We start from the raw sequence: 22,377 nt of genomic DNA on the forward strand, positions 1-22,377 counted from the left end.
GAAATAACTAAATATATATGAAGTAATTAGCTTGGTGTAGTGGATAGGGAGCTGGTCTTAAGAGTCAGAAAAATCTGGGTTCAGGTACTACCACTGAAATTGTAACCCTAGCTAATTCACTTAACCTCTTAGTTCTTTTGAAAACTTTCTAAAATTTTAAGTTGTAGAACAGTTAGTGATCTGCATAAGTAAAGGAAATGTCTTCCCTTCCTATTCTATACACCAACAAAATCATAGTTCTGGACTCCAAAGAAGTAAATGCAAAGGAGTTTTGCATTAAGGTAGGTAATGCTAACAATTGATTAATGATTCTGAGGTTGTGAATCTCAGTTACTGGAAAGTGGTGATTCCTCAACAGAAACAGTGAAATTAAGAAGAGTGTATTTTGGGGAAGTAGAGAATTAGTTCCATTTTAGACATATTGAATTTGAGATGCCTATGAGACATCTAGGGGTAGATGTCCATCAGGCAGTTAGTTGGTGATACAGAATTGGAGCTTAGGAGAGAGATGAGGGCTGCTTGTATATATTTAGGAGTCTATAAGTCACTTAGAGGTCTATAAATCAATCAGCATTAAGTGACAACTTGTGCAAGGTACTGTTGTAGGCCCTAGGGATACAAATACAAAGAATTAAAGAATTACTCTCAAGGAAGTTATATGATAATGCTAGAGACATATATACACACATACATACACACACACACACACATATATATATATATATATATATAATAAAAATAACAAATACGAAGTAATTGGGGAGGGAAGGCATTGATTAGGAGGCAGTACATTCCAGGCATGTTTGATGTAAAGGATATACAGATGATGATTGAATCAATGAGAATTCAGAATAGAGGAAGAGAAGGGAAGCTGGCATAGTCTGATGTGAATACTAGATTTTGGAAAAACATGTTTCAAAGAGTTCAAAGGAAGTATAGGTGGAAAAGAAAGATAAGAAGATAAGTCCCTAATACTCTAAAATTCTGCAGAGGAAGTTAGCTTAAGATGTATAGGAAGCTCTCAAGAATGAAATTTTGAAAATTCAAAGAGATACAATTCTTTATTTTTTTTTTTTGGAGGGCAATTGGGATTAAGTGACTTGCCCAAAGGCATACAGCTAGTTTTGTGTGTTAAGTGTCTGGGGCCAAATTGGAACTCAGGTCCTCCTGACTCCAGGGTTGGTGCTCTATTCACTGCGCCACCTAGCCTCCCCAAGAGAAACAGTTCTAAGAAGTAGGGAAAATAGGAGTTGTCTGAAGATATTCAGGTGGTTATACAGGGAATTCACCAATCAATGTAAATCTAAAAAGACACATGTCAAAGATGGAAGCAAGAGCAGGTAACAAAAATAAATATAAAAGTGTGGCCCAATATTGTAAGAATAATATCAATATTCCTAGAGCTCTAAATGAGCTGAAACTAGCACGCGAAGCTAAGAACACCCAAAAAAGAAAGTGTGTGTGTGTGTTTAGAGCTATGTTGAGGGAACTGAGGAAGATCCAGAAGGGATTGAATTATTCCTTATGGTGGTAACTCATGAGGGCTCTCATGTGAAAGAGGAATTAGGTTTATTGTTTGTTCCTTGCCTGATAATTAGGAAATTTGGTGAAATTTGGAAAGAGGTAAATTCAGGTTTGATTTCAGGAAAAGCTGTCTAATAATTATGAATTTCTAGAAGATTAATCCCCCCCCCAAAGGAATGGGAAATGATACAGTCCTTTTCACTGGGGATCTTTAAAAAGACTGGATCACCACTTGTCAGGTAGGTAGCAAAATGAATTTTTTAACATACATGTTTTTTCCCCATTATTAGGGAAATAGGAGGCATTATGCACAGAGTGCTGGGCCTAGGGTATGGAAGCCCCAAGTTAAAATCTGTCCTCAGACTAGCTGTGTGACCCTAACAATATCAACTTAATCTCTTTGCCTCAACTTTCTCATCTGTAAAATGTGATAATAATAGCACCTATGAACCAGGGTTCTTGTGAGGATAAAATGAGATTAAAATTTGTAAAGCATTTTACAAACCTTAAAATATTACATAAATGGTAGCTATCATTATCATTATGATCATTATCATTACAATGTACAGGTTGGATTGGATGACCACTAATATTGACTTTTCTATTTTAGTAGATTAGGAAAAAGTAGCATGATGTAAGACAGAGGTTTAAAATTCTTCATAAAACTCCATTGGGAACCAGATTAAAATGTAATTGGGGTATGTTTAACAAAATAAATAAAAACACAATATAGATAATGTTAATGTACAGTTTTCTAAGTCAATATGCAGATCAATGGATCCACTTCTATTTGAATGTGACACCACTGGTAGTGGATAGAAGAATGACCTTGGATTAGTTACAAAGATTCTTCATCTGGAGTCTGTGAACTAAAAAAATCTTTTGTAATTATATTTTAAAATAATTGGTTTTCTTTGTAATCTGGTATATTTTACACATTTAAACACATTCTTCTGGGAAGGGGTTCAAAGGCTTCACCAGACTGCCAAAAGAGTCCATGCTACAAAAAATGGTCAATAACCTTTGAAGGAAGACTGAGGTTCAAGTCTAGTCTCTGACACACTAGCTGTATAGGCCGATCTCTTGGTGGTCTCAGAAATTCACTGACAATATAAATTGAATAGGAGTTGCTGATGTGCATTGGTGAAAGTGTCTTCCAAACCAGGCATTCTTTGCACCAGTGAAGTCCCAGAACACAACATTCCCACCCTCACTCCCACACCCCCAAAAACAACTGTGTTAGTCAGTGTTATGAATACTTATCTTCTTTTTTTGTTGATTGAAATTATCAATGATGACACCAATGAACAGATTCAAGGTGAAGAATGACCCAAAGATGATGAAAATAACAAAATAAAGATACATGTAAAGGTTATCTTCATATTTGGGCTGTAGTTCCACCTACAAAACAAGAAGAATTTACAAAATTTAATAACATAATTTGATGTTGGAAATATTGATCCTTTTAGAATGAGGATGGACATGTTTATTATTTATTTTTTATTCTTATTTAATCAAAGGGTGATATCTTTGAATACATTGTTGCTAAAGAGATTTTCAATGGATCTTTTAATATTAGTGAGCTTTAATGGAGCAAAGGACTTTGAAGAATTATTTCAAAGAAAGAGGCAATTTGTTCTCACATTCTAATACCTACTTTCAGTCAGTAAGCATAGTTTCAATAATATTGTGTCAACTCTTCTTATTTACTATTCTTGGAACACCCTAAACTTTTTAGGAATTTTCTTAGATCTTTTTTGTTTAATTAATAAAAGTTTATGCCTTAATCCCAATAGGTATAAGGTATGTTTAGAAATACCAAGATGTTTGGCATGATGTACCAAAAAAAGCTCATAATAATAATAACAATAACAATACCTGGGATTTATGTAGTGCTTTAAGATTCCCAACAATCTTGGAAAGTAGCTGCTATTATTATCCCCATCTTATAGGGGAGGATAGCAAGGCAGAAATTGTGACTTGTCCAGAGTAACAGCTATTAGATGTCTGAGGTCAGTCTTGAAATAAGGATTCCTAACTCCACGTCCAGCTCTCTATCCACTGTGCCATATAGACTAGTGATAAATGTTTTAGTTTTCATCCAGATGTTTGCATAGATATTAATGAAAATTCAATTTCTTAAATTATCTCATGAGATAATCTTGTTTTCCTCCACTAAAGTCTTACTTGCACATTCCCTTTTAATAATTAAGTGGCCATAGAGTCTTTAAGGCTATACTAGTAGAGCACATTTGACATACTAAATTAGAAAGGCTTAGAGAATGGGCCCCTCAATAGATCTTATATGAGGTGAAGGTCAGCCTAGCTAATCAATGAAAGGTTAATTACTGGGTGATGGATTTTTTGGGGGAGGAGCAAGAGTATCTCACAAAGATCCTCTATTAAGGCACAGAAGGTGTTGAGATCTATGTCCACAAACAATTCAATAAATATTTATTATGGACAAGGCACTGTGCTAGGTATGGTATAAAAACAAAAGAGAAATAGTCCTAATCCCCAGCTAGTTTATATTCTATTGGTGAGATGACATCCACAGAAATGTAAAGGGTGATTACAAATGTAATGAAAGGCAACAGTGAAGAGTACATTCAGGATATAGGAATGACTCTTATAAATGCATAAGATATGAAATGGTTTAGGAGTTTCAAAAAGAGCAATTGTCCAGTTTAGCTAGACTTTAGAATGCATGTGAGGTGGGCAAGAAATGTGAAATGAGTTTGGATAGTTTAGAGTCAGAAGGTGGAAGGCCTTAAATGCTAGGCTAAGGAATTTATATGTAATACCATTTTCCTCCTGGCCCTGTTCCTGGCTTCTAGATTTCGAAACCTTGTCTCTGCTATTGCCTTATCTGGAACTTTCCTCAGTGTTCAGGGCCTCTTCACACTGGAACACCCAAATGCCCCTTCAGTCTTCTCAACACCTCTCTGTAAGATCCATCCTCTTCTCTCACTGATGAGTTCTTCCTGGAGCTTCCATTTTGTTGACGGGTCCATGCTGCCTTTCATTCTCCTCCTGGACTTGTTCTTGGTTTCTGGACTTCAAAACTATTGCCCTGTTTTCAGGTACTTTTATCTCTTGTCACTTCTGACTTCCTCCTCCACCCCCCACCCCCCCAGCCCTAAGCTTGTTATCTCCCTCTTTGGTTGTTTGAATGACTGTGCTTTCACTTCCCTCATCAGAAGGTTAGCTCCTTGAGGGCAGGGGCTGCCTTTCTTTTTGCTTATAACACTTAGTGCAGTGGTTGGCAAATAGTAATTACTTAATACATCCTTGTTTCCTTGTTTCCTTCCATAGGCAATAGGGAGGTACTAAATATGTATATAAAGGTGTAAAGGTAGTAATACTTATATAATGAAATTAACCATATGCACTATGTTTGGGGGATAAAGTGTAAATAATTCCTATGCACAAAGAGCTCACATTCTAATGTAACAGTAGGTACACATAAAATATATATAGCATGAAGATAATAAATATAAATAAATAAAAAGTAGTGAAATATAAAGAAGTCTGAGGAAGATAGTATTTATGGTTGGGGAGAGAATCAGGAAGAGAAAAGCTTTATGAGGTGGAGACAATGAGGAAGTGAATTAGAGGCCTCTAGGATAGCCAGTGCAAAGATACAGAGTAACCTGGTTGAAGTACAGAGAGAAAGACAATTTGGCTGAAGGAATGTTTAAGGTAGTTAGAATGGGGCACAATTGCATAGGGTTTTAACAGACAGTAGAAGGTAGAGCCAAGATGGTAGAGAAAATCCAGGAAGTTGTCTGTGTTCTCCCTAGTTTCCCTTGAAACAATATTAAATCAAGTCTCTAAATGAATTCTGGAGCTGCAGAACCCATAAAAATGAAGGGTGAAATAATTTTACAACCCAAGATAATTTAGAAGGACTGTAGGAAAGGTCTTTTTGACTTGGGTAATAGGGGAGCACAGCCCAGTGCAGGCAGGGTCTGAGCAAACCAGTGAGAGGCTCTTAAGCACAGTACAGATAGGCAATGAAGGCCCTGCAGTCCTGACTTAGAAGACCAGAGGCACAGCAGGACAGCTCTGAAGCCTCCAGCCTCAGTGCAGCAGGCAAACTGACAGCCCTGGAACCCCTGGTTCAACAGACATGACTAGGCCCCAGCTCAGTAGGCAAGCCACCAGTCCTGGAGGCCCTGGCACAGAAAGCCATTGATCAGGCCCATGGCCCCCCCAGTGCAGGAAGCTTGGGGAAATACCTCTGTATTCTGGAAGCAGAGGTCAACTTTAAAAGCCATTAAATAGCAAGGAAAATGAGCAACAAACAAAAAAGAGCCCTAGCCATAGAAAGCTACAATGGTGACAGGGAAGATCAAAACACAAACTCAGAAGAGGACAACAATGTCAAAATGCCTATGTGTGATCAAAGAAGAATATGAATTAGTCTCAAGATAAAAAAATCTTCTTGAAGAACCCCAAAAGGATTTTAAAAATCAAATAAGAGAGGTAGAAGAAAAATTGGGAAAAGAAATGAGAGTTAGGAAAAAAAGAGTCAACAGTTTGGAAAAGGAAGCACAAAACTTGATTGAAGAAAACAACACTTTAAAACATAGAATTGGCCAAATTGGAAAAAAAAAATCCACTGAAGAAAACAACTCCTTAAGAATTGGTCAAATGGAAAAAGAAACATAAAAGCTAACTGAAGAAAATAATACCTTAAGAATTAGAACTGGGCAAATGGAAGCTGATGATTCTGTGAGACATCAAGAATCAGTTAAACAAAATCAAAAGAATGAAAAAATAGAAGAAAATGTAAAATAATTCATTGGAAAAATAACTAACCTAGAAAAATGATTCAGGAGAGATAATTTAAGAATTATTGGACTACCTGAAAGCCAGGATAAAAAAAAAGGAGCCTAGATAGCATCTTTCAAGAAATTGTCCAGGAGAACTGCCCTGATATCCTAGATAATCTACTGATCACTTCCTGAAAGAGATCTCAAAATGAAAACTCCAAGGAATATTGCAGCCCAATTCCAGTACTATCAGGTCAAGGGGAAAATACTGCAACCAGTCAGGAAGAAACAATTCAAATATCAAGGAGCCACAGTGAGGATTACACAGAATTTAGCAACTCCTACATTAAGGAATTGGAGGACATGGAATATGATATTCTTGGATTGCAACCAAGTAGCAACTGTCTAGCAAAATTAAGCATAATCTTTCAGGGGGGAAATTGATAGTTTTCAATGAAATAGTGGACTTTCAAACTTTTCTGATTAAAAGACCGGAGCTGAATAGGAAATCTGGGCTTCAAATACAAGAAACATAAAAAGATGAGCAGGAAAGAAAAAAACAAAAACAAAAACATGTTCTTCAATAAGGTTAAACTGTTTATATACCTACATGGGAAGATGATACTTATAACTCTTAAGGACTGTTTCTCTATTAGGGTAGTTAAAAGGAGTATACATAGACAGAGGGAATGGGATACGTTTAACAAGGATTTTGATGTGATGATATAAAAATATAAAATATTTTTATATAAATGTATAATTTATATAAATAAATTTTATATAATATAAAATATGAAAAATATAAAGGGTAAAAAAAGGATTGAACTGGGAGGAGAGGAAAGGGGAGGCAGAATGGTTTAAAGTACATCACATGAAGAGGTACAAAAGACCTATTATAGTAGAGGGAAAGAAGAGAGGGGAGTAAGCATTGCCTGAACCTTGCTCTAATCAGATTTGGCTCAAAGAGGGAATAATATCCACAATCAGTTGGGTATAGAAATCTATTTTACCCTATAGTGCAGTGTGATAGTAATGGCAATTAAAGATTCCCCTGTATTGGCTTGGTTTTCAAATTGATTGTGTTAAAACCCAGAGTTTGTTAATCCCACCTGTGGGATGGGCTTGTTGATGTGAAAAGAAAGTCCTGAACTGGGAGGAGCTGGTGAGGTAGATTTGGAGAGACACTAGAGAGAGGCGGAAGATCTTTTTGGAAGCAGCACCTCGTGGAGAGAGAGAGAGACTAAGAGAATTGCTGGTGGCCGCTTTGAATTGCCCTGGACTTTTGAGACCTGCCCCCTGAGCTGCCAAGGACTGAGGAGACATGGCTGTTTTGCTGGTACTTTGTCTGTCTGTTTTGATGTTGTTTTGCCAGATTTGTCCACTGGTGAAAGACAGTCCTTTTGTTGAAGAAGTCCTGGAATCTGGCTGTTCGCTAAGAAGCCCTGAGACTGTCCTGCAGACAGAGAGTGAATATTGTCCACTGGTGAAGGACAGTGCTGTTGTTGCAGGGGTCTGGAGACTGTCCTGCAGACAGAGTGAATACTGTCCACTGCTGAAGGACAGTGCTGTTGTTGCAGGGGTCTGGAGACTGTCCTGCAGACAGAGTGAATACTGTCCACTGGTGAGGGACAGTGCTGTTGTTGCAGGGGTCTGGGAGCCTTTCTGTTGGTTCAGAAGCCCTGAAGAAGGATTTTCTTGTTGTATGTTTACAGAAATCCTGGGAGAGGGCTTTGCTAATGTGTTCAGGGGTTCTAGGACTGTTCTACAGACAGAGGATGAATTCATGAAGGGACTGGCAATGTATCTTATGGCCTTGCTAAGCCTTGTCTCCCCAGGAACTAAGATTGCTGAGAACTTGCCTCGTGTCAAGATGAAGAAAAGACCTCCATTTGGGTATTAAGTGCTGTGTTTAAACTTGATGTAACTCTGGGGTAGATTCAATTGTGATCCTAGGGGTGGGGAACTTTTGACCTTATTGTGCTCTGTGATTGACAAATGAAGGTACTTTACCTATGTTTGGAAACTAATCTCCATTTGAGAAGAGGGGTTTTGTGGTGGACTAAATGAAGGTATAGCCTAGGGGTGGAGTAGTATTTAGAACCGGGACTTTGTAATTGATTGAATGATTGGAAGGTCCTGGGGTGGGGTAGTACTTGGAGATTATTTAATCACACTTAGTAAATGCTGTATTTTGAATGATGTCATGTTTTGATCTTCTCTGTTCTTGGTTTGTCACTGAATAAAATAGAGAGCACCTATGCTGGTATTTTGAACCTGGGAAGTTGCCTTTGCTTGATATTACATTACATGCAGTAGGAAGGGAAGGTGAAAAGAAAGGGGATGGCTGATAGAAGGAAGGGCAGATTGAGAGAGGCAGTGGTCAGAAGCAAAACAGTTGAACAGTGGGATTTATACAGGATGTTGCAAAAGTCTTAACTTAAATAGCTTAACATGGATTTTTGGAATATCCTGTATTTTTTCCTAGGTGCATTAAGAAGCCACTAGATTATTGAATAAGGAAGTCACATGATCAAATATGTGTTTAAGGAAAATTACTTAGGAGCAGAATGGACAACATATTTCAATGAGGATGTCTTGAAACAGAAAGATCAATTAGGGAACTGCTGTAATAATCTAGGTGAGAGATGATGAGAACTTGAACTAAGGTGCTAAATGTGTGAGTGAAAAGATAGTGTCAGATATTAAAGTTGTCATAAAGGTAGAAAATAGCAAGATTTGGCAACTGAATGGATATGTGGAATCAAGGAAGATGAGGAGTTGAAGATAATGTCAAAATTATGAACTTGAGATACTGGAAGGGTGGTGAAGTCTTCTACAGAAATAGAGAAGTTTGGAAGAGGGGAGGATTTAGGGGCAAAGATAATGAATCCAGCTTGGGACATGTTCAGTTTAATGTCACCTGGAACATCCAGTTGAAATGTAAAAGTCAATAAGGATGTGAGACTAAATTTCAAGATAAACTGGAAATATATATATATATAACTCTGGGAAATATCTGCATAGAAATGATCATTAAACCCATGGAAGATGATGAAGTTATCAAGAGTAGCTATAACAGGACAAGAGAAGAGGGCATAGGACAGAACTGTGGGAAACACCCATATTTGGGGACCATGATATGGATGATGAACCAAAAAAAGGACACTGAAAAAATTGGTCAGACAAGGAAGAGTTCAATTCAGACAAAATGAAAACCTAAAGAAAGAGAGGGTAGCCAGCAGTGCCAAATATAGCAGGTTGAAAAGGATTGGGACCGAGAAAAGACAGAGTCAGCAATTAGATCTCACTGTCAACTTTGGACAGAGCAGTTTCAATTTTGAATGATGAGTCCAGAAGCCAGATAGCAAGGAATGGGTGAAAGGAGAGGAAGTGAGGATAGCTGTTTCAAGGAATTTGGCTGAGAAAATAATAATAGTTAATGTTTTTATATCTGTCTCATCCTAGTGCTTTTTTTCTTAGGAAACTCATTCATGTCCTGTTCAATTACTTTTTCTGAAATAGGTCTATTCTATTTCTTTTTCTGCTAATCAAGGCAGTTTATATTTTTTGTAAATATTCTTCCATTTAACTTAAATTGTTAATTTTTTGGCACATAATTGGGCAAAATAACTTTATAATTGCTTTAATTCATTCTTATTAGTAGCATATTCACCCTTTTCATTTTTAATACTAATGATTTGGATTTTCTTTTTTTAAAATCAAATTAACCAATGGCTCATTTATTTTATTGTTTTCTTCATAAAACCAAGTCCTAGTTTTATTTATGAATTCATTTTTTTATTCTATCTTACACATAAAATGTCATTAACAAATGCTTGTTGAATTGAATAAAAATATTTATATAGAGTCTTTTGGTTTTCGACTAAGTTGCCCAGAAGGTGCTGATCTATTTTAGGAAATGGAGTTCTTAATTGGGTGCTCCCTATGCCAGTGAAGTCACAGGTCTAGCTTACAAAAGAAAGCTATTATTAAAATTATTAGGGGCATGGTTAGGATGAACATGTACTTGCATACCTACTTTGAACCTTAAAAGATAGTTTTAGGATAAAGATAATGAAGTATTATTCATTATTCAACACTTTGATACATGATCTCATAAGCATGAACACTCCCTCAACTGATCAGATGGCTCCTTTTCATTTTGGGGGGGGGGGAGACTTGTATCCATGTGTCCCAAAATACTAGAGATATAGTTCTAGTGTTTTTAATATTTTGTGGATACCATTATCATGACTGGGCTAACTATTCGTTTACCCTTAGCACAATATGACAAGCCCACATCCTTTCCTGGCTTTGACCTTGTCCTGGATAGTGCTTTTTTTTTAGGGCTATTTTTATGCAGCTCATTGTTTCCTACACATAGAAATCTGCTTATAAACACCACAGATCTTTCTGTTTGTCCTTGGGGTCACCCACAATTGTGTTTATTGCCAGGCTGTGGTGATCCATGATTCATATTCACATAGAATCCCTGGGAAAATATTAGTTGTGTGTAAAAAGGCAGTCTTTTGGGTAGTGAATGGGTAGTTTGGGATTATTGAAAGAATCAAAGAGTATTCTAAATGTGATCTACTCTGATGGCCTGTTCAGTTCTGGGTCATAGACCAACTCAGTGGGCTACCTGCCAAAGTACATATCACAGTCATACTAAGGGCACTTATTATCTGCTTCATTCTTTCTATTTGGATTGATAGGCCAATCTCTTTGAGTGAGTTTTCTCAGATTTCACTGATGCAATCAGTAAAATATCCTCTTCAAACAAGAGAATCTGTAGAACCTAAAATTCTGTAGGGAATCCCTCTTGCATTTAGTCTTTGACAAGGATATCCTGCATGACTTCTAGTCCCTACATCCCTGCATACTTTCCCAGATGTTTTACCAACCCCTTTTTTTCCCTCATTTCCAAATCTGACTCTATAGTTAACTAGTTTTACTTTGTTGTTGTTGTCAGTTGTGTACAATGCTTTGTGACCTCAAGTGGGGTTTTCAGATATTGGAAGTAGTTTGCCATTTCCTTCTCCAGCTCATTTTACACATGAGGAGACTAAGGTAAACAGGGTTAAGTGACTTGCCCAGGGTCACACAGCAAGTAAGTGTCTGAGGCCAGATTTGAACTCAAGAAGATAAGTCTTCTTGACTCCAGGCCCAGGATTCTATCTACTATACCACCTTGTTGCCCTTAGTTCTACTTTACAGTTTCCTTTACTGTAAAATCTCCTTTTTTATTGCATCTCGTGGATTATTCCCACCATCTTCCTCCTCCACTTTCATTTATATGCCTTTGTGGAAGGAATGCAATGGTTCTGATGAGGTCCACACCAAGTTCATGTTACTTAATCTCAATGAGGCCTTTACTACAGCCAAGCTCCTAGAAGAATGTTGCCTAGACTTGTTACCTCTTTTTGGTCCTCCATTTTCTTCTTATTTTCTTGAAATATATCTCCTAATCTCATCACTCAGTTGACATTTCCCTCTCCAGAGTTGCCAATGATCAATTAATTGTCAGATCTAATGTCTTTTTAACAGTCTTTGTATTTTTTTGTTTTTGTCTTCAGCATATGACATTTTGGCCATCTCTTCATTCTTCTGAGATACTCTCTCCTCTCTTGGTTTTTAACACTGCTCTCTCTTTATCCTCTTCCTACCTGGTTGACTGTTCTTCCTCACTTTCCTTTGATGGATCATCATACATATCTTGCCCTCAACCATGGCTGTCTCTGGGCCCTCTTTGATGACCTCCTCAGCTTCTGTATGTCTAGTTATCAGATTTATTCTGGTAACAGCTATGAATCCAACCTTAATTTTCTTTTTCCCCTTGAGATCCAGTGTTGTGTCACCAACTACTACTAAACACTTTGAACTAGATGCCCCACAGACATCTCAAACTGAACATCTTCTTTCTAGGAAAACTAACCCCTCTTTTGAATTTCCCTGTTTCTATGGAGGTGCCACCCTCCTTCCAGGCACCCAGGTGTGCAGCCTTATTCCACATGTCTAAGCAATTGCATTGTCTTGTTGATTCTAATTCCACAATTTTTATTCCATCTATCTCTTTCTATTCACAGAGCAACCAGCCTAGTTCAGGTTTGTATCCTTTTCTTACCTGGAATACTACAATATCTTTCTACTGGACTGTCTATCCTAAAAGTCACTTCCTTCTCCAGTCTAAGGCAAATCAACAAGTATTTAACAAGTGCCTACTATGTTGTAGTCAAGAGGCTAAGTGCTAGGGATGCAAAAAAAGGCAAAACTCAGTTCCTGATCTCAAGGTTCTCAGTCATGCTTCACACAATTGTCAAGATGATTTTCCCAAAGCACCTGAAGGTTTGACCATGTTACTGCCTTCCTCAAAAAAAAGAACTCTTTTGGCTCCTTATTATCTCTAGGATTCCTGTTTGTCACCTAAAGACCTTCATAATCTGGCTTAATTTCCTACCATTAATTTTCATTCCCTTCACAAACTGGTCTGCTTACTTTTTCTTGCACATGGCTTCCCAATTTTTGTCTCCATATCTTTGCATAGATTTGTCACAATTTCTGGAATTTATTCCCACCACCACCACCACCTTCTGCTTCTTAGAAGTCCTAGTTTCCTGCAGAGCTCAGCCTAGACACCACATCCTACAGTAATCCTTTCCTGATAACCTCCTCACTAAGCTAATAGTTCCTTCCCCCTCCAGATTCCTTATATTTATTTTGCATATACTGATGTATGTGTATGGGAGGCAGTATTGCGGAGTGGAGGGAAAACTGGCTTTGTAGTCAAGAAACCCCACCTCTGATATACAGGCTATATGACCTTGGCAAGTCCTTTAACCTTTCAGTTTTCTAGGCAACTCTAAGATTATAAATTCAGGAGAAGGTATCAGTTTTAGTAGATGAAATTCCTTATCAGGAGCTTCCTATAGTAATGAAATGACAGATCCTGTCCCAATTCCTAGATGTAGACTTGTTTTCTCCAATTAAATGTCAAATCCTTGAGTGAAGGGATAGTTTTTCACACAACACAAGCATTTTTTTTAAAACAAAACAAAATAAAACAAAAAAGCAACTTGTTGAGTGAGTAATGATACTGACAAACAATTGTGGTGATTAATACTCAATCTTGCTATTTAGTAAATTGTGGAAAAGACCCTTAAAGATTTCACTTTGTTGCACTGAGTCAAATGACTTTTTTTCTTAAAACAACAGATATCGTGGGTCCTTATCCTTTGTTTTCCTTTGTTAGATGTGTGATTATAATTACTTAGTCTACTATGGAAAACAATTTCTGAGATCCTATCTATTTCTTTTATTTTCACCAATACCCTTGATATGAGCAAAGACCATTTTCATAAAGACTTTGTAGCCCTGAGAAAGAAGATAGGTGGTGCTTTTATCTCTTCTTCTAAAGTAATAGTATTATCTGTCATTTCCTCCCATTCCATTTCAAAATTCTTTCTAGTATGGAGTTCATCTTTGTATTTGGCTAAAGCAGTTCCTCTTCCCAAATTAACCTTAAGGGTCATTCTCAGTCTCTTGCATGGTAATCAGGTATGGAGAAATATGAGGAATTCAATCCCATTTATCTCTCCTGATGAGAACAGATTGCCATAAAGCCAAATACTAGCAGATTCTGTTGTCCTTTTCTCAATTTCATCTGCAGATATTCTCAGGATAATCTGATTTATTTGGATATCAAAACAAGCTTTCTGCAGGCTCATTTTCCTCTCAACAGCTTTTCATCATTGAGATGACACTTTTCATAATCTTCCATCTCCTTCTTTAGTTTTTTACAAATGGACTTTTAAAAGTTGGTAAAGTTCTGAGGAATGCTTAGATAAATTTAAGGACTTTGAGGACAGTATTAAAAAAAAGTTGTTGCTGTATAGGAACAAGACCTCAAGCAACACTGCCTTCAAAGAGATAAAAGAGGAACATCACACAGAAGGCAAGAGAAAGGCACATGGTGGGTGTGAGTAGGCTGCAGCATATAACCAAATCCAAACTCCAGAAAGAGTGGGAGTAAAGAATGTTAAAGAATTATATGGCAGAAATAAAAATTGAGTTTATGATGTAGCTAGAGCAGGGGATTAGAGCTAGCTGGCCACAGTGTTTCACTGGTGTCCTTGAAATATTAGGAGAAATTGAGGAAGTCTTTCATCATAGGATGAGAGTCACCTAGGATGAACGGGCATGTATGTGCATGTGCATGTGTATGTGTATACACATACATACATATACACATGCTGTGTGTGTGATGAAATCACTGATCTATTTGAGTATTAAAATAGGATAAAATTGACAGGAATTATCTAAATTATCTACAGTCTGTCCCCATAGTGTACAGGCATAGTCTTTCATTAAATTTCCCTTAACAGTTATCAGAGAGAGGCTACTGGATCCAGGGGAACATTTGTCTTATTGTGACCTCTCTTTCTGCCCTTTTTATCCTCTCTCTCTCTCTCTCTCTCTCTCTCTCTCTCTCTCTCTCTCTCTGTCTGTCTCTCTTTCTCTCTCTGTCTCAATCTCTGTCTCTGGTTCTGAGCTAGTCTTTTTTTTTTCTCATGGAGATAGTAGTCATTACTATCTTGTTTAGATGAAATAGGATGGATGTGATTATATAACACATGCATATATGTATATTATGTAAGTAGAAGTATTACATCAATATTTTAAGGATGATTGCTCTATAGGTGCTCTCTTCATTGACTTACATTGAAACTCCTTTAAAACTTTATAGATAATCTTCAAGAATTGCTACAATTCTTGGTCAAATGACCAAAAATTTCATTTCTTTTTGGACAGTCTGATGATGGATCTCTCTGAAATTAGCCAGGTCCTTGGACAGCAGACACACAGTCTGTCACCAGGCCCATTTCATATAAGTATTAAATAGAATATGATACATTTATCATCTATTTTTGAACATGTAAAATAATTCAGAATGTAATTTTAGTGGGGCTTTCTTGCATTTTAACTTCTTGATGTACTTTATGAAATCTTCTCTTAATAATAATTATACTAGGTTTTCCTCATTATATAATTCAGTTAATTATACATGTTCCAGTAATTGCATCTAAGGACTTAACATACACACACACACACAAAACCTACTTTAGTACATTGTTTGTACTTACATTTCTTGAGTCAATAGCTGCATACATAATATCCATCCATCCTTTAAATGTGGCCTGTAAATATGATATATATGTCTAACTTTGACATAAAAACAATGTTAAAATCTGTCAAGAATACAATGTTTTATAGATGGACTTAATGATATATTGACAGATATTTAAAACACAGTCAATCTGTCAAGAACACAGTGTTTTGTAGATGAATTTAATGATATGATAGATACACTAATGATAAATTGGTAGATACTTAAAACATAGTCAATATGAGCTCAGCACATTTTTTTCATACAGCATATTTAATCTATCTTCCTACTTGCTAATAAGATAATATATAGTTCCCATTTTATTAATGGAATCTCCTACAATTTGTGAAGTTATTTTTAGTAAAATTTATTAATATATATTAGCATAAGCAAAGCATACATAAAATTGAAAAAAAGCTAAATCAAAGCATTCAAACTGTAAGATGGTGATTGAGGAAGAAACAGCTATATCTCTCTTTTCAGGGGTAAGGAACCTGTGGCCTTGAGGCCACATGTGGCCCTCTAGGTTCTTGAGTGTGACCCTTTGACTGAATCCAAACTTCACAGAACAAATCCTCTTAATAAAAGGATTTGTTCTGTAAAACTTGGACTCAGTCAAAGGGCCACACTTGAGGACCTAGAGGACCACATGTGACCTTGAGGCCTTCAAGTTCCCCACCCTGCTTTGATGCTACAGATTTCTGGCTACCACACACTAGTAGCTTCCCATTAACTTATGCTAATTTTTTTTTTTTAAGACAAAAGAAATTAAGGATGTTTTCTTTTTCTTAGTGACCAAATTACAAATAAGTGCTTTTAAAATTTTTCATTAATATACCAATAATGAAATGTTAACAGAAAGTATTTACTTACTACTTGAAGTAAAGAGAGATACCCAAATCCTACATTATCAAAGTTTACTTTAACGTTTTTCCACCGGGCAGTCTCATTTCTTTCTATAAGTTCAAAACACTGAGAACGATTATAGACTTCTGAGATGTCAAACATGTCACCAGTTGTGGTATTAACGCAGTGGTAGAACTTGCCGGCAAACAGATTGACTCCCATGATGCTGAAAATTAGCCAGAATATAAGACAAACCAGAAGCACATTCATGATGGAGGGAATGGCTCCTAAGAGGGCATTCACAACCACCTGGCATATAAATGAAAGGAAAGAAATGTTAGAATGCTCAATCAGTCAAAGAATGAAACATTTTTCAACCAACCAATTTTTATTCCTTCTAACTTGATATATTCAAGGCTACTTGAGGCTTTTAAAATGTAAAATGAAAAAATCTTTAAAAAACCAAATGAACAAAAAAAGGTTTACTTGTTTTTAAACATTTAACAGAAGAGATCCATTCAGAGAAACAAACAGGGAATGTAACAAACAAACCCACAAGTATGAAAAGTGTAAATGGAAAGCAAAATCAGAAAAACCTTCTGGCAGATAAGATGAAGTCAGAATGTTTGGTGCTTTCTAGAAAAAAGAGAAATGGGAAAACATAATACAGAAAATTAACTCATTGAAAAGGCAACACATCAAATAATTAAAACAAATTAAAAAATTTGACAATGGGCTGATTTGATCAACATATTTTTCCTAAGTAAAATAAAAAAAAATGCAAATATCATGATCTAAAACCTAAATGCCTGGTTCAAAATAGTATTGAAAGCTGAAATACCTAACATATTTGTGACCTTAATTATTCATGCATTATTATTAAGACTAATAATATTTTTTTGCATAAAAAGCAAGACATTTTTGCGTTATGTATTTCATTAGATCATAACAGTTTATTTCAAGCTCCAGTCATGTCATTTGTTTCATTTACTGAGTTTAATTCAATAAACTTATTTTAAATGAAACATCATAAAATCAGCCTTATTGGGCAAAGAGGATAAGGGAAGGGGTTTGTGTGTGTGGTAAGCTGTTCCTAAATTTGAAGCAATTACATTCAGCTCTATTCTGTGATAATATTCATTTTTCCCTCTAGAATATTGATTTCCTTCCAGAAAATTTATTAAAAGATAAAATGATTTGAATTTTTATGTTTAGCACTTTTGTGGGGGCTGTATTATATTAAATTTTGCCCTTGGCTGTTCACACACAATTTCCAAGGGAGCTGCATGTGAGTTGCTGTGAGCTAAATTAGGCTTTGAAGTGGGCATATAAAACTGAAAACAGAAGATGGCCCTAGAATTGAACATTAATAGTTAGGCATATGTGTCTCTAGTTTTACTAATGCTAGGAATCAATCACATCAAAAGGATACCACTGGCACCTATTTATGTGTTTTCCTACTACAATTTCTGCTACTTTGCTGTCTTCCTCTTACTTGGGTAAGGTTTTTGAAAGCCAGTCTTCAAACCAAATCTATTTGCCAACTCTTTGTAATGCTCCTGAGCCACTTTTGATCTCTTTGAAATCTGATATAATGTCCATGATTGGATTAATACTTTTGAGGATGTTGAACAATGAGAGAAATGACCCCATAGACATGTTAAAACTACCCAAGACAAAGATGAGGAAGAGGATCAAATAATAAACATAGATTAGCTGTCTGGTAAGGTAGTCCAGTACAGACTACTAAACTAGTTCAGTGCTTTAAATTAATAGTATGGCTATCTTCACTTATCAATCTGACTGGAAAAATTCCCAATCTCCATTTCATTTCGAATCTTGGGATTTGAGTCTCCCAGATTTCATTTATGTTCACTATCTCCAACTTTGTCAACATTTCAAAAGGCCTGTGACTTTATCAGTGAGACCATTCCAGTGACACTGATTGCAACCTTTCAATACCTTTGGAAATGGTCTTAATGAATATTTGTGACCTTTCAAAAATATCACTCATCAGCAATCTGATGATAAGCCTTATTGAACTTAAGCTAGTCCTTGGGTAACAACAATATATTCTATCGCTAAACCCCTATTCAAAACCTTTCAAGCTTGGTCTTACCAGTTAGAACTTGGAAATCATTGGCATAGCCTCTGAGAGCCCAGGGTTACCTCCATGGTCACCATAAAATGATAACATTAGAATTTAGTGAATTCTTTTTCTAACCTTAAAGTTAGTTTGTTATTTATTTCTTCCTCATCTGAATATTTGAAGAACCATCTAGACTAGTTCCTATGGGCTGTATATTGACTTAGAAAATCACAAATTAACATTATGTACCTTCCATAGGTTTTTTTGTTTTAAAAAATTTTTTCCAGTTACATTTTACTCTTTAGCAAGGTCTGAGTTTAACATGTATCATCTAGATAATAGTGAAGTAGAGAGAAAAGAAAGTAAAAACTCAGAGCTAAGAAGGTACTTTGGAAACAATTTAGTCCCTCTGTTATTTTAGAGATGAGACTGAGACCAAAACAAATTAAGTGACTTGCCCAATGTCACACAGGTAATTAATGGCAGAGGTGGGATCTGAATTCAGGTTTTACTGATTTCAAGTTCAGTATTCTATCCCTTATGCTATATGAATTTACAAATAATACATAATACATAAAAATATATAGGTGCTTCAGTGAGACGAACAGCTAATCCAAAGCAAATAGAATCCTTCAGAAACTATGAATAAATATACCTCCAGATTTATCATATTACTTCTGAGATTTACAATAGGTGCCTCCACTTTCTCTCCTTTCTAAATCACTTATAATCTAGCTTCTGACTTTATCATTCCAATACTGCTGCTCTCTCCAAAGTTATTAATGATCTTAGTTGCCAAATCCAGTGGTCTTCTCTTTAGCCTTATTCTCCTTGACCTCTTTGTAGCCTTTGACATTGTTTATCACTCTCTCCTACTTGACAGTTCTCTACGTTTTCAGGACACTTTCTTGGTTCTCATAATTCCTATCTGACCACTCCTTTGGGTAGATTCTCTTCTAGACCAGGCCTTCCAACTCTAAGTGCCTCTCAGTTCTGAGGAGCATATTCTGAGCCTTCTTCCTCCCTTCATACTACTTCACTTGGTGAGTTTATCACCTTCCATGGATTAAATTAACTATTTCTATGCTGATGATTCTCAAATCTGCCTCTCTACTGACTACCAATCCTACATCTCCAACTGACTTTCAGACATCTTGAATTAGATGTCCAGCAGAAAATTTAAACTCATCCCCAAATCCCTAAATATCCCAAAAGGAACCAATTATCTTTCCCCCTAAACTCCCCTTCCTCTCCTACTTTCCCTGTTACTATAGAGGACATCATTTTCCCAGTCCCTCAGACTCACACCCTGGGAGTCATACTGGACTCTTCACTATCTCTTACCCCCCATATCCAAACTGTTACCAAGGCCTCTTGATTCCACCTTTGCAAAATCCCTCCTACAGGCCTCCTCCTCTCCTTTTACATTCACCAATCTAGTGCAGGCCCTTGTCATCTCATACCTGGACTATTGTAATAGCTTGCTCATTGATCTTCCTGCCTCAAGTTTCTCCCCATGGTATTTGGCTATTAGAATGATTTTCCTGAAGCACACATCTGATCATGTCACCTTCTTACTCAATAAACTCTAATGGCCCCTTATTACCACCAGGATCAAATAAAAAAGTTTTTGTTTGCCATTCAAAGGCTTTCATGACCTAGCCCCCTCCTATCTTTACGTCTTATACCTTCCTCCCCAGCAGATACTCTTCAATTCGGTGATGGTTATAATCTCCTGGTTATTTCATGAACAAAACATTCCATCTCTAGGCTCTGTATCTATAATGCTTTCCCTCTTTTGCTCTTTGTACTGCTGACTACCTTAATTTCCCCTAAATCCCTACTAAAATCCTATCTTTTACTGGGATCTTTCTCCAACCTCTCTTAATTCTGTTAATTATTTCCTATTTACCTGATATAGCTTGCTTTGTACAGATTTGTTAACATGTCTCCCCATCAGACTATAAGGTCTTTATGGATTGAGATTAGGGTTTTTCCCCCATTTTTATATCCCTTGTGCTTAGCACAAAGCATGGCACATAGTAGGCATTCAATAAATATTGATTTACCTAAAATTGCTTTGCCAAAAAATTTGGTTGTAATGAGTTTTGGATTTTTTGATTCTCAGGGTAAATCCTTTGTCTGCTATAGCAAAGAAAATTGTGTATCTTTTATTCCTAGTGGAAGATATTTGAAAGTAATGCTTTAAAAATATGATAGAAGACAAATTAACATGGAAATAACAAGAAAGTATCTGAATTTTTTTGTTGTTGTGCTGGTTAAAGAAAGGATAATTATGCAAAATTTTTATCACTTCAGATAATATCATAAATAGAGCAGGAAGGGCCCACAAATATTGTCAAATAAAGTCTCCATAATTCAGAAGCCTGTTTTACCATACTTCTTGAGAATTAACTATGTCAGTAAGAAGAGTAAAGGAATAGTATACCCACAGGAATGTAGTTGAATGCAACTACTTTTTTTAGCTTAGTCCAAATTCCTTCAGATAATCCATAGGACCTGGATGAACAATGGAGACTTGAAGACACCAGAGCTAAGGTAGAGTGTCCTCAATAGTTTGATTGAATGTTATATTGCTACTTCTGATATCCCCATAACATATAGACCCATATAACATATCTGTACTGTGCCATTATTTGTTTGGTATTAAAGCAATCACTTAATCTCTCTGTGCCTTATTTTGAATAACTTTTTAAAATTAACATTTTTCTAATTATCTTAATTTTTTTTCCGAAGAAAAATATCCATGTTTTCAAAATTATAGCAGGAGTATATTGTTTTAGCTGTTAAGACCTGTCCAGTTCTAGAAGGAAAATCCAGAACCAATGAGTGGCAGTTATAAAAAAGTGTTCTCTAAAATGCCAGTGGATCTGTGATCTTACCAAAGTGGACATTTTGTCCAGTGCCACAGACCACACCCAATCCATGCCCGTTTATCCTGGACGACTCTCATGTCTTCACATCAGTTTGCTAAAGGAAGTCCACCCAGAGTGCAGAAGTGTTAATGGAGTAAGCAGGATGATTATCTAGTTTATTTTGTCCAACTAAAATAAATTTCTAATAATTATAATTGTCTCCAAATCAAACAGATTATCTTGTGAGATTCTAAGTTCAAAATCCCTGGAAATATTCAAGTAGATGCTGGATAAGTGTCTCTCAGAGACACTGTAATATGAATGCTATTTACAAATATACACATTTGTATCCAGGTTCTCCCTTTGACTTCTGGAGTCATGTTGACTACGAGGTGACATGGAAATTTATTAGACTAGATGATTCCTGTAATCCTTTCTAATTTTAATGATTTTATGAAGTTTTACCTTCATAGTATAGCATTCCAGGGAACAGAAAGATTATAATGTTCAATATTGTAATATGTAAAGAGAAGAATATCTTCTGAACCAGTATGTTCTAAAGACTTCCAAGTTAGACCAGTAGTGAGATCTATCCCTTACCTTTTATTCTTGCTGCCTAGCTCTACATAGTAGAATTATTTATTTTAAATTCAATTTTATTTTATTTTCAGTTCCCAATTTTCTCCCTTTTACCTCTTTCTTCTCCCACCCATTGGAAAAGCAATGGAAAAAATACTATTAGAAAAATCACATGGTAAAATTTTAACACTCTCAATTCTCTAAACAAACATCATCTTGGATAAAATCCCAGGAAGGTACTAAGCTCATAAAAGACAGGTATCTGTGTAGTTTCAAGTAAGAAATAAAAGAAGTAGAATAGTTGTTTTTTTTTTTTTCCAATTGGAGAAAGACCTAATTCAATTCAGTTAAAAACACTTAGTATATTTTTACTATATATAGTCATGGCACTGTGTTGGGCACTGGGGATACAAAGATGAAAGAAAAAGGAAGAAGAAAGGAAGGAAGGAAAGAAAGCAAAAGAGGGTGGCTCAATAAATTGGAAAGGAGCAGATTTAGGTTTCAATCTACATAAGAGAGGTT

The 22,377-nt window shown here is 36.1% G+C and overlaps 1 protein-coding gene across 1 annotated transcript in view; it reads right to left on the reverse strand.

Annotated features, from left to right (window-relative positions):
• Positions 1–22,377, reverse strand: part of LOC138155437 (sodium channel protein type 1 subunit alpha-like) — a 225,373-nt gene that overhangs the window by 13,020 nt on the left and 189,976 nt on the right. Inside the window, exons 23-25 of the mRNA XM_069080688.1 lie at positions 16,339–16,620; positions 15,443–15,496; positions 2,788–2,925 (exon numbers count right to left, since the gene is read on the reverse strand). Of these exons, the coding sequence (XP_068936789.1) occupies positions 2,788–2,925; positions 15,443–15,496; positions 16,339–16,620 (474 nt within the window). The remainder of the gene's footprint in view (positions 1–2,787; positions 2,926–15,442; positions 15,497–16,338; positions 16,621–22,377) is intronic.

This window comes from Petaurus breviceps, unplaced genomic scaffold (assembly GCF_028583685.1).
Source record: "Petaurus breviceps papuanus isolate PSGF00001 unplaced genomic scaffold, PetGlider_PUasm1.0 91133, whole genome shotgun sequence".
NCBI lineage: Eukaryota > Metazoa > Chordata > Mammalia > Diprotodontia > Petauridae > Petaurus > Petaurus breviceps.